This window comes from Lampris incognitus (genome assembly GCF_029633865.1).
Source record: "Lampris incognitus isolate fLamInc1 chromosome 3 unlocalized genomic scaffold, fLamInc1.hap2 SUPER_3_unloc_1, whole genome shotgun sequence".
Lineage (NCBI taxonomy): Eukaryota > Metazoa > Chordata > Actinopteri > Lampriformes > Lampridae > Lampris > Lampris incognitus.
This window is the reverse complement of record NW_026611070.1, coordinates 329,539-342,423: the sequence shown is the minus strand read 5'-3', so window position 1 is coordinate 342,423 and position 12,885 is coordinate 329,539. Positions and strand designations below refer to the sequence as shown.

Here is a 12,885-nt window from a genome sequence, read left to right as displayed (position 1 = left end):
CATTAAAAGAACACAGGAACATTCTAGGTTTGCCTGTACTTAACCCAGATTTTGTAGATATGTATACTTTACTCAAAAGGTACAGTGTAAACTTGACAAACCATCCTTGCGTTCGTTTTCTTCAGAGGTGTTCATTTGGCTTGCAGTCCTCGTTTATAACATTTCTTTTTGATTCCGTATATTGAATATAGCACTACAATAAACTGGACTGAAGATGGTTTTAACTATCCTATTTCAAAAAAAGTTCTCAACAAAATGAACACCCAACACTGTGGTTTTCAAAGACTTTATCTATCAGTGTAAATTCTTGAAGGCAACATAAAAATGTTTTTCTTCTCTCTCCCCCCCAAACTGGCGGGGGCGGGGGGGAGTTAAAGTATGCCAATATGGCCAGCTTTCAAGCAACCACCCCTTGGAGCTCTCCTGTGTGGTGAAGCTGAGGCTTCACCTGCTTTGCATGGTGGCAGAAGTGAAACTCAGCTCCGACCACCCCTCGGGTCAACTAGTCTATGCAGCAGAGCGGATGAGGAAACCAAAACGCTCATTGGGAAGAGGAAGCAGAAAATAAGGTCAAGGAGGAAGTCATCATCTTTGAAAGGAGGAAGAAGGATGGGGGTTGGGGGGGTCACACATGAGATGAGGACAGGTCTTCGCTCAGGCACGGCTCGGTTTCTGACGGGGTCTCTTCCCAGTGCGCCCTGGGAAGTGCGGTCCTCAGCTCTCCAGGCTCATGAAGGCCACCACCTGCTCCAGCTTGAAGGCCAGCCTCTGTTTCCTGGCTGCATCATCTTGCTCCAGTGCACACACAATCTGCCAGCAAGACAGCAAAGTAAAAACAAACACACATTACATGAAGTCCTCACAGGATAACAACTACTAAAATAACATTAGGGATATTTTAGGTGCATCTCTGTACATATTTTCACATGATTATGAATAAGGTCATAGCTATGACTTTTAATAGTTTGCTAATAGTAATTGCATTTTCATGACAGTGTTCTGTGCAATACCAAAATGCTATCTATTTCACTAAGCACTAGAAACAGTTTGCTCTTGTTTATGTTTCACCTAGATATGTTCTAGTATTGGGCGACGGTGGGAGGCACCACTGACTTCTGGAAGAAATGTTAATCTGCAAATGTATTTCTAGTTAGCCTAGTGAAGGTCTGCTGAACTGTGGAGTTTTCCATGTAAAGAAAATTTGTTGTCAGGCCCCACTGACAAAAGATATTACCTTTAAGAACTGGTATTATGCCACCAGGTGCACAGGCAATCAGCAAGTACAAGCCATTTTTTCAAAATCTTGCCAGTTGTGACACTGAGGTGTGGGAGGTGACTGATCAAATCCAGCCAATCAGCTCACACAGACTTTGAAGGCAGCAACTGTGTGAAATAATTGGCTGGATTTGATCACTTATCTCCCAATGTGGTGTCACAACCAGCTAGATTTTGAAAAATGGCTTGTCTGTGCACCTGATGGCATAACACCGAGTCTTTAATCTTAATCAGAATCATGTTTATTGGCCATGTAGGTTTGCACATACATGGAATTTGACTCCGGTTTTGTGGCTCTCTGTGTACTTAACATAGAACAACAACACTACGACACAACAATCTTCAGATATATACAGGCGAAATAAGAGTTGATGAAGTGCAGAGTTGTTGAAATAGATGTTAGCAGGTTACTTATGGACATGACAGAGCCTACCAGTATATACAGAATGGTTGGATTTATTTGACAGTGTTAAGTGTTCATTTGAATGACAGCCCACGGAAAGAAACTGCTTTTATATCTGGTTGTTTTGGGGTACAGTGTTCTGTAGCGCTTGCCAGGGGGAAGGAGTTGGAACAGGCTGTGATGGGTAAGTCCTGAATGGAGGGCAGGTTGGCGCCAATGATTTTCTCTGCAGACCTAACTGTCCGTCCCTGTCCTATCTGGTGGCCAAACCAAACCAGACAGTGATGGATTATTGCAGTGTAGAACTGAATCAACAGTTCCTGAGGCAGGTTGAATTTCTTGAGCTGGCGGAGAAAGTACATCCTCTGCTGGGCCTTTTTGATGATTGTGGAACCCAGAAATCTGTATGTTTTCACTGTAGACACCATGCTGTTGAGCATGGTGAGGGGGGGACTCCTCCTAAAGTCTACTGTTTTGAGCATGTTCAGCTCAAGGTTGTTGTGGCCGCACCAGAGGGCCAGCTGATCAACCTCCTGTCTAGTATATGCAGACTTGTCACCATCCGTGATGAGGCCAATGATGGTTGTGTTGCCCGCAAACTTCAGGAGTTTAACAGACGGGTTACCTGAGATGTAGTAATTTGTGTAGAGAGGAGAGCACACATCCCTGGGGGGTGCTAGATGTGATTTTTTTTTCTCCCCCCCCCCCCAGCCTTACCAGCTGCCTCCTGTCTGTCAGGAAGTTTTTAATCCACTGGCAGATGGGAGCTGGTACAGTGAGCCGGGTGAGTTTGGAGTGGAGGATATCTGGAACGCTGAGCTAAAGTCCACAAACAGACCCTTGCGTATGTCTCTGGGGAGTCTAGGTGTTGGAAGATGTAGTGCAATCCCATGTTGACTACATCATCAACTGACCTTTTTTCTCAGTAGGCAAACTGCGATTTCCTTCAGATGGGCCATCACCAGTTTCTCGAAGGATTTCATGACCACAGAGGATAGGGCATGCAGGTGGTGTGACAGAGGAAGATATGGAAACGGATGATCCGCTGTGGCGACCCCTGATAGGGCAATGGGCCTATAGTCATTTAATATGAGCTTTCTTGGGGACTTCACACAGCTCCAGTGATCTGTTGAACATCAGTGTGAAAATGGGGGCCAGCTGGTCAGCACAGACTTTAAGACAGGAGGCTGACATGTGCTTTTCAAGCCTGCAATGTTTAGGAGTGGTCTCCTGTAGTTGGTAATGTCTTTCAAACCACTCCAGACTGATGATGGGTCATTGGCAGAAAACTTTTCGCCACTATAATCTCCTTTGTGAGTTTATTTCTGAGTTTGTTATGCGGGATCCTATCGCCACTCCTGTAGGCTTCCTCTGGCCTGACGAAGCTGCCCGAGTTTAGCTGAGAACCAAGGCTTATTGTTGTTAAAGGTACAGAAGGTTTTGGTGGGCACATGCATGTTCTCACAAAAGCTGATGTAAGATGTCAGTGTCAGTAGATGCAAAACTCCAGTTTTGACTCATTGGTCCATTTCCTCACAGTTTTAACCACAGGCTTTGCAGGTTGTGGTAAGGTGATCAGAGATGCCCAGGGCTGCATGGGGAACAGAGTGATAGGTGTCCTTTAATATTGTGTAGCAATGATCCAGAGTTTTTTTGTTTCTGGTGGGACATTTAACATGTCTGTATTTGGGCATGTCATGGCTGAGGTTTGCTCTGTTAAAATTCGCAAGGATAATGAGTAGGGACTCTGGATATTTGCGCTCCATGTTTGTAATTTGATCAGCCAGGTGTTGAGATGCCGACCATAATATATGATGAGAAAGGTCTCTAAGTGAGGGCTGCATGATTTCTTCACCACTGTGGCCTCTGTTTATGTAGAGGTATATGCTGCCACCCTCTTCTTCTCCCCCCAATAGCTGTGTATCGCAGTCCGCCTGGAGGAGTCGGAACTGTGGCAGATGAAGTGTACTGTCCAGTATATGCTCACTAAGCCAGGTTTCAGTGAGACACAGGGCAGCAGATCTGGTAACGTCCGACTTTTTTCGTTTAGGAGTAGCCGTTTGTCAATCTTGTTGGCCAGAGAGCGGACATTCGCCGGGAGCACGGTTCTAAATCCGCACTGGCTTGCTTGCCGCTTTGTCGTAGTCCGCACAGGGCTGTACCAATCAAGACTTTCGTTAAAATGTTCAATTAACACTAAAACGACCGTGCATAATTTGCGTGTTGCGTCATTTCCTTCGCAATGTTCAGTTCTTTTTTTTTTTTACATTTCACAGGCCTTGTTAGGTTTATTAGATTAGCAATGTGTTTTTCAGGTATTATTTCCAACATGTCTGGGTACAGCGGCGATTTGAAATTGTTTGGAAAATAGTATTACAGTTATTAACAATATCTCAGTTGCATATTTATTTTGACAGAATATAGAGTTTAAAAACCGTGGGCGTTCTTAAGTTTCGGGTCGTTGTTTGGGACTGTTTCAATGGTTATTTTCAGTTCTTTTTTACATTTCATGTTTTATAGGCCTGTTACGTGTGTTAGATTAGCAATATGTGTTTCTGTTAATATTTTCAAGTTCGAACATGTGTCTCTGAAGTTTAAAAATACTATTATAGTTTTTAAAATATTAATTTTGGTATCAGTCATTTCCTGACAGACATACTAACATATGCAATGCATTAATATCTCAACTGGGTATTTATAGAGTTTAAAGACCACAGAACCAAGGCAACCTTCCACGGTGCCATCTTGATGACCTTAATTGTTTACGTTACAAGGCTCCAAAGTTTACATAAAGATCGCAGCACAGCGGCTTGTAAAAGTAGTGCCTGTGCATCTTGCTCTGCCATGCCAGCCACCTGCATGTCTTCCTTCACCACATCCATAAACCTCCTCTTGCCTGGCAGCTCCATATTCAGCGTTGTCCTCCCAATATCTCTCCTCCACAAATGTCCAAACCATCTCAATCTTGCCTCTCTTGCTTTGTCTCCAAAACGTACAACCTGAGCTGTCCCTCTTAATTTTCTCATTCCTAATCCTGTCCTTCGTCACACCCCGTTACTTTGAACAGTTGACCTCAAGTATTTAAACTCATCCACCTTCGTCATCTCTACTCCTTGCATCCTCACCATTCCACTGTCCTCCCTCTCATTCACGCAAAGGTATTTCGTCTTGCTCTTATTGACTTTCATTCCTCTTCTCTCCAGTGCATACCTCCACTCTACTCTTGCTACAGATCACAATATCATCCGCGAGCATCATAGTCCATGGAGACCCCTGCCTGATCTCATCTGTCAACCCGTCCATCACCATTGCAAACAAGAAAGGGCTCAAAACCGGTCCTTGAGCTCATCCGTCATTCCTACCACACCTCCTCTCTCGGCACCCTGTCATATGCATCATCCACTGACCTAAATCCACAACGTAACTCCCTCTGACCCTCTCTATACTTCTCCATCAACATTCTCAAAGCAAACATCACATTTGTAGTGCTCTTTCGTGGCATGAAACCATACTGCTGCTTGCTAATCGTTACCTCTCCTCTTAACCTAGCTTCTATTATCTTCATGCTGTGGCTGATCAACTTTATAACTCTGTAGTTGCTACAGTTCTGCACATCGCCCTTGTTCTTGAAAATCGATACCAGTATGCTTCTTCTCCTCTTCTCGGGCATCCTCTCACTTTCCAAGATTGTGTTAAACAATCTAGTTGAAAATTCCACTGCCATCTCTCCTAAACACCTCCATAGGTATGTCATCTGGACCAACCAGCCGTCCACTTCCTGATTCACTATCCCCACATCATCCAACCTTCTCTCTCATTTTCTTCATTCATCAGTCCCTCAAAGTATTCCTTTAACATTACCCTTGCTTGTCAGCACATTTCCATCTCTATCCTTCTATCTAACCATCAGTACAAGTCCTTTTCTCCTTCCTTAGTGTCCATTAGCTTAGGTAGTGTTGAAGTTTGGACCATCTGTCTACATCAAGTCTAATGTGTACCTCATCCCTGTAGCTCAGTTACTGCATCTGACACCATTTGCTTTGAAAATTATATGGTTATAAGTTCAAGTCCTGCTAGAGTCTTGTGCTGTAACCAAAACATTTATACATGAAATGAAGTCAAATATACTTGCTCCCCTTTGAGTTACGCCAAGTCAAAATTACTCAAAAAAATTGTGTTAAAAACTTTCTGTAAAGTAAATCACATCGTGTATATTTAGTAAAACTATTCAGGGGATAGAGGTGCAGTTGCTTCACAGGGGGCATCTATTCACATCAGATGGGTGGTCCATGCACTAATGGCTATTAGTAAGGGAAACACTGACCGTGATGTTTCTTAATTATCTAGGAATGTACCTCCTCAGTATATTTACCTCCTCAGTATATTTGCCCACGTAAGAGTAGATCTCACTGAGGGAGCTCATGGTGTTGAACTCGTTCATGTGCATCCGTGACTGTTCTGCCAGATATGCATTCATGTCCTGGTCACTGATTGCCGGCATTTTACTGATGTCTGAGTAGTACCTGTGAAAAGAGAGAGAGAGACCATGGGGGGGTTAGTAATGCTAATCATTGTGATTATTATAGAATGTAAAAACCCTCAAACAAACAAAAAACCTGTTTTCAATCGAAGCTTGTCTATCCATTTGTAGACAACAGTTAAGGAATATTCAATGACGCAAACAGTGGATTACAACCAGTGGTTGCGGTGGTCTTGAAATCTCATTTAGTCCCCGTCTTTTACTCTCAATGCTACAGTCCTTCATAGACATTTACCAGGTTTCTGATTGTCCTGCATAGTGAGTATGGATGAACTGAAACCTTTGTGGACAGGCAGGTTCGAGGCTTCACTCTTTTTTCTTTGGGACCCCCCCCCCCCCACCCTTTTTCCAAGCTGTCCCGGTCACTGATCCAGGGAGGGCTGCAGACTACTACATGCCTCCTCCGATACATGTGGAGTCTCCAGCTGCTTCTTTTCACCAGGGGAACACAATGTGTGGGAGGATTCCCCCGTGACCCGACTGACCACAGGAGGCGCTAGTGCAGCGACCAGGACACATACCCACATCCAGCTTCCTAGCCAGAGGTAACACGGGGATTCAAACCGGCGATCCCCATATTGATAGGCAACGGAATAGACTGCTATGCTACCCGGACGCCTCACTACATCTTGGTTTCATCAGGGTAAAGGCACATCAATTGTCAGCAGCTGCCCCAATTAAAGATTGATATTTACATATGAAATTCAACCAACCATTCAAGTACACGGCTGATATCCAGAAGGATTTTTCCTTGTGTGCGAATGGTGAAGCTAAGAAAAGACAGGTTGGTGTTGTTCTAGCTTCTGCACAGAGAGGTCATACCTACACTCACACACTCCAACACCTGTTCAGTACTTGAGAGTGGCGATAGGGAGTTTCTCGCTGGTAGAGAAAATATGCTTTGGTGAGGGGAGAATAATGCAATGTGTGTACAATTCTCAGCCTAGAAAACTAGCGCAACTATTTACCCCCTTGAGTTATTGTACATTTTCTAGTTCTACAAAACAATTTCATATTTGATCATAAATATGCCACAAAGTGTTCCTCATTTAAGATGCAGTAGAAATTCAGGTATGAAATTCCAATAAACAACATGTAATTGGTAAAAGCCCCATCCACTCAGCTGTCACACCGGCCTTTCAATTGTTAGGAGACAGCAACACAATGTTTTAGCGATAAGCCATGGTTGGTTTTTGCTTATCTGGAGACACAATATCCCAGCTACTTAGATGAAGCCATGGAGCCTAGTCCGCCCCTAGAGTTTGCTCGTAAACAGAAACCCCATTTCACCATAATACTGTATTTTTATTTTGAGAAAGGATATCTAACTTTGTAAAGCTGATTTGCCATCGTGTTGATCCATATGCAACAAAATAACATGTCAGCCAATGAAACTGTCATTGTATGGGGACTATCAACTCCCACAGCAGATACAAGGAAACTGTCAATTCTTTCCTCTCCGGCTTCACTTCAATTTCAAATTAATGTGTACATGTTGTTGTAAGCCAGAAAACTCGTTGGGGTATCAACTGCCATTTCCCACTCATCAAAAAGACATTCTATGTTAGAGTAAAACTGCTGACAATGTGAAGTACATATCTTCTACTTTTCCCATTTTTCAGCATTTGTGGCGCCTTCTCACATCTCAATATGTAAAAGTATTACTAGGTGTACTTTATGTCCCAGATGAGTTGGCTAGCTGATGACTTTCTGTTCACTAAACCTATGTTTCCATATGCTAGCGTGCATATGAAGACGGGAGCTCAAAGGGCCACACATCTTCTGTCTTCACTCACAGATGCTGCAGTCTGACTGTTAAACCCTCTGCCTGGTATGACTTATGTCAGCATGGTTGGGGGGAAGAGAGTGACTGATCCCCATTCAGCCACTATAATGTTACCCAGGCTTATCTAACTGTATAATTCAGCTCCACCATCTTTTTTTTGGGGGGGGGGTTTCTCCCCAATTGTACTTGGCCAATTACCCAACTCCTCCGCTGATTCGGGGAGGGCTGCAGACTGCCACATGCCTCCACTGATACAGTGAAGAGTAGGGCATAGGAGGATCACGGGGATTCAAACCGCCGATCCCTATGTTGGTAGGCAACAGAATAGACTGCCACGCCACCCCACCATCAGTATTTTACCATGAAAGTATCACTTCAAACTAAGGACTAATGGATGACATCATACGCTAGGAGATACTGCATTTTGGGCTTCTTAGAACCCAAGAATATGCACATTACTGATAATAAACACCTTCAGAACATGTCTGGCTTTGCTCTGGTCGTCTGAGAAATCCTGAAGGAAAATAATTATTTTTCTTCTTACACACAGATAGATGTATTTTAGGTGCCAGCAGATCTGCGTGTGCGCTCAGGTTCCCAGGAAATGAGCCCAATTAAGTTGTTTTTCAATTGCTGCTTCATCCAAAACCAACTTATGCTTATGTCACGTCACCGTCATTTAGGACCGGTAACAAGGCTAGTAATGCTAACAATCTTAATGACTGTCAACAATCCAAAATGCTTCTTTGTTTGCAGGCCTTTTTAGTCGTTAATATTCAGCGTTAACGGCAAAGATCAATATGGAATTAGGCTGCTGGTAATATTTCAGTTATAATAGGCCAATCATTTGAGTCTCAGTTTCATTGGACTTGTACCCATTTATAGAGCTTTCATGCTCATTTTTCAGACATCATTGTGGGATGTAGAGGTGACAAGGAAAGAATACTAAACTAAGGAACTGGTCTACATTGCTCTAATTTGAAGGACGTAGACTGGATTTGCAAACCAACGTGGAGCAACAAAGATGATCCTCAGCCCACACAAGTTGACTTGTTTTTTAAATAACAGAACAGATTGCTCAAAATCTTTTTTTTTTGCAAATGACAAACAATAGGCTGTCCTTGTATGGTGTTTTGGAGGTGTTAGCTATGATAACTGAAGGTTCAGTGGTACACTCAACACACAAGTGGCGTTTAGCGCCCATGTGTAGGCATACATTGGGTGGTTAACATTTCATAAATCCGATGTTGCTTTTGGGAAAGTTAAGAGTGCTCCTGCAAGAGGCCCCAATCAATCAATATGTCCATGTATCAGAAGACACGTGTATAAACCATAAATACACTGATAAACAAATTAGCCTCTTCCACAAAGAAACATTATCCCCAGAATTGATTTCCTTAATTTACTGAAGAAATGACACCACCAAGCACTGTGTGTGTCTGTGTTTAGAAAAAACACAAGACATCTAATTGGCAAGTTATCACCCTGCTACTCCCCCATAGCTGCCAGACTGTGTTAACCTCCATCTCTAATAATGACAACTGATATATGCATGGGCCATAGGTGAAAAGTGAATATATAAAAAAAGATAAAGTACACCGCTGAATAGCAGCTCTGAAATGTCAGCCCTATGCCCTAGGTCACTCCGATCCACACAGAGTACTTATAGTCCATGGGCCAGAGCCCAAAATTTCCTATTTCGGTACACTCAAGGTGGCAAAACTTACTTATAATTTTTGAAAGGATCCATGTCTGTAGATGATATTTTGGTATGATAACCATTCCTGAGTGGCAGCTGTATCACAGTTATCAGCTCATGAAGTTAACCACCCCCTAAATTAAATTGCATTTTAGACGCTGGTGCATATCCTGGTTTAGCCTCATGGTCAGGACATTTTTCAATGTTCTATAATATTGTCTTTGGTATCATTTTAAAGGGGACCTTCTTAGCTTTCATTCAAGCCCTGTTGTGGATATTTCTCACAAATATAGAGGTCACTTGAGCTCTTCAACCCGTCAATAACACACATCTTTCTGCAATGTTCGCCTAAACTATATACTTTCTTTTAGCCCTGTGGCATCTAGGAATATCAGGGACACAAAACACAAAAACTGGAATACTCACAGGACTGTAAAGATTCAGGAAATGTATAATATACCCATACTATTTCATTGTGTGAGGTGATTGTGAACCTTAAATTAGAAGGGCATTATTACTAAGAAACTAACTAGACCAAAGCCAGTTAGTCGATGGGTCTGACCAGATATCGATATCACCCAAGGTGACACAACTTCACTGGTGCCATTTTATTTGGTACACTAACAGAAGTAAAATAATACATGATAACCTTTCCAAATCAGCAGCTATTTCATTTTTCTTTCAGGAAACCTGTTTCTGTGCCTCTCACGATTGTGTATTTGCCCAGATTTTTACAAATATAGCATTTCAACACCCCTGGTACTGATTAGCCTAGCTTAAACTCTGGGACAGTTCTTAGTTGGCCAACAACCAAGGATAACCAGTACTGTGTACTTCCATTCATTGTGCTAAGCTAGGCTAACGTGCAGCCAGATAGCTTTCTACTAAACACATATAGAGGAAACTGGTATCTATCTTCTTGTCTCACTCTGGAGAAGATTGTAAGCTAATTTCCCATAATGTTAGCATGTTCTTTTAATGTATATGTTAATATGATTAGTTAAAGTGGCTACGAGGAACTTTCATCTTGTGTTGATTTTAGCGGCCTCATGTGGACAAAATACAGCTGTTGCATAGCAACTAGGTAATGTATCTATTTGTGGCTATGTAAGATAAATAATGGTAATATGACGCTGGTGAAGCAAAGTAAACTTTGTTTTAGTAGTGTTCATACACCTAAGTTACATGTATTTGTTTGTATGTGGCAGGTGAAAACTGACTGAATATGGCCACTGGTGAACAAGCAAGTTTTTACCCAATACCAAAGCGCCCACGGGTGGAGTGCATTATCCACTGTTCTGATGATACAGATAAGCTGGTTTCACTACAAAGTGTCGACTCATGGAGAACTCTGCTCAGGGCAGCTCAGATACGAAATCATGCACCAGTTTTGAAACTGGCAAAAGACATTCCTGAGGGACAGATTCCAGCAATCTACTACCACAGAAAGTGTCGCAGTATCTTCACTATGAAGCAAATTCTTGATGGCCTCCTTGCAAAAGAAAAGAAAAGTTGTGTCTCTGCTGAAGAGAAACAATCTAAGAGAGTAGCTCGACATGCTCCAAGTACATCTAGGACTTATGATGCAGAGTGCATATTTTGTCAGAAAAACAGCAAATATTCCAAGAGACAGAATACGAGAGAAGTACTGGTGCAGTGTCGAGAACTGCGAGCTGATGCAAAGATCAGGAGTGCAGCCACAAAGAAAAGGGACAGCAGAATCCTTGCCATTGTGAGTAGAGACCTTGTAGCAGCTGAAGGGCACTACCACAGGTCATGCTATAGACTTTACACCAAAGAAAAGGTTTCCAAAGGAGAGGTTGCCAGCAATGAAGATGATGATGCTGCAGCCCAGTATGAAGCTGCTGTGAATAAGGCATACAATGAGCTGTTCCTCTTCATCAGGATGGAGCTTTTTGGCAATCCTCAAGTGATGACAATGACTGATCTCTCTTCTAGACTGGTAGCTTCAATGAACTCCCAAGGCATTGCCCAAGTCAAGGAATCAACCAAGAAGCACATAAGGCGAAACCTGGAGAGTGAGTTTGCTGGAGCCTTGCAGATATTCCCTGATGAGAAAGGAAAATTCCTCCTCTATCCCGATAACTTGTCCATGAGGGAACTTGCCAAAGAAAATCAGTCTCTCAAAAGGGAGCTGCAGACCCTGAAAAGTGTCAGTGCACAAGATGTTATAGCCAAAGCAGCCATCAAATTGAGAGCAGACATTAAAAGTCAAGATGTTCCTCAAACCTGGCCGCCTGAAGTCAAACCAGAAGCAGAATGTCCTACCATTCCAGAGTCGCTCATTATCTTCCTGTACTCTCTACTCACAGGCTCAAATGATCCTGATCATGCATCCCAGAGAGTGCAGTGCCTTCTGCAGTCATTTGGCCATGACATAGTATATGCAGTGACATGTGGAAATACCAAGCCTTCCAAGCACATTGTTCTGCCATTCAGTGTCAAATCGTTGACAGGAAATGTAGAGTTGATAAACATCCTCAACCGACTTGGTCACAGTGTGTCCTATTCACAGATGGAAGAGATCAACACTGCCCTGTGTCTCCAGAAACTCTCATCATCAGGGAGTGGCATTGCCCTTCCAGCTAACATCCATCCTGGCATATTCACAACTTTAGCCTGGGACAATATCGACCGTCTTGAAGAAACTGTCAGTGGTGAGGGAACATCTCACAGAGTCAATGGGATTGCTGTGCAAGCAAAGCCAGTCAACCCACTTCCTGTCCAACCCATGCCCACTGTTCCCAAAACAAAGAAGAGAAGCATTGATGGACCCCCACCAATGTTACCAACTTACAATGCTGGACAACGGGTAGGGCCACCACAAAGCAAAAAGTCAGATACCGATACTGCAGCCAATACTAAGCTTGCCAGAGAGAAAAACCTTCTTTGGGTCCTAGCACGCATGTCATAACAAGAAGAACAGTCAGTCAGCAGCTGGACAGGCTTCAACATCCTGACTCGAGGAGAGATGACGGTCATCCCCGACAATGTAGGCTATCTGCCTACCATCAATGCTCCAGCGACACAAATGTCTACTGTCAACGAGGTGCTTAACCAGTCACTGAGCATCATGCAGTGCTCAGGCCTGAGGAAGATTGTCTGTGTCTTTGACCAAGCCCTGTATGCGAAGGCTGTCGAGATCACATGGAAACACCATG

The 12,885-nt window shown here is 43.1% G+C and overlaps 1 protein-coding gene across 3 annotated transcripts in view; it reads right to left on the bottom strand.

The window, feature by feature from the left end:
• Positions 1-276: 276 nt before the first annotated feature.
• plxna4 (plexin A4) overlaps positions 277-12,885 on the bottom strand; it is a 301,066-nt gene continuing 288,457 nt past the window's right edge. For all 3 annotated transcript variants that reach the window (XM_056301621.1, XM_056301622.1, XM_056301623.1), the window contains 2 exons: positions 6,051-6,201; positions 277-810 (listed from right to left, as the gene is read on the bottom strand). In XM_056301621.1, coding sequence (XP_056157596.1) covers positions 715-810; positions 6,051-6,201 — 247 coding nt within the window. In that variant the 3' untranslated portion in view covers positions 277-714. The remainder of the gene's footprint in view (positions 811-6,050; positions 6,202-12,885) is intronic.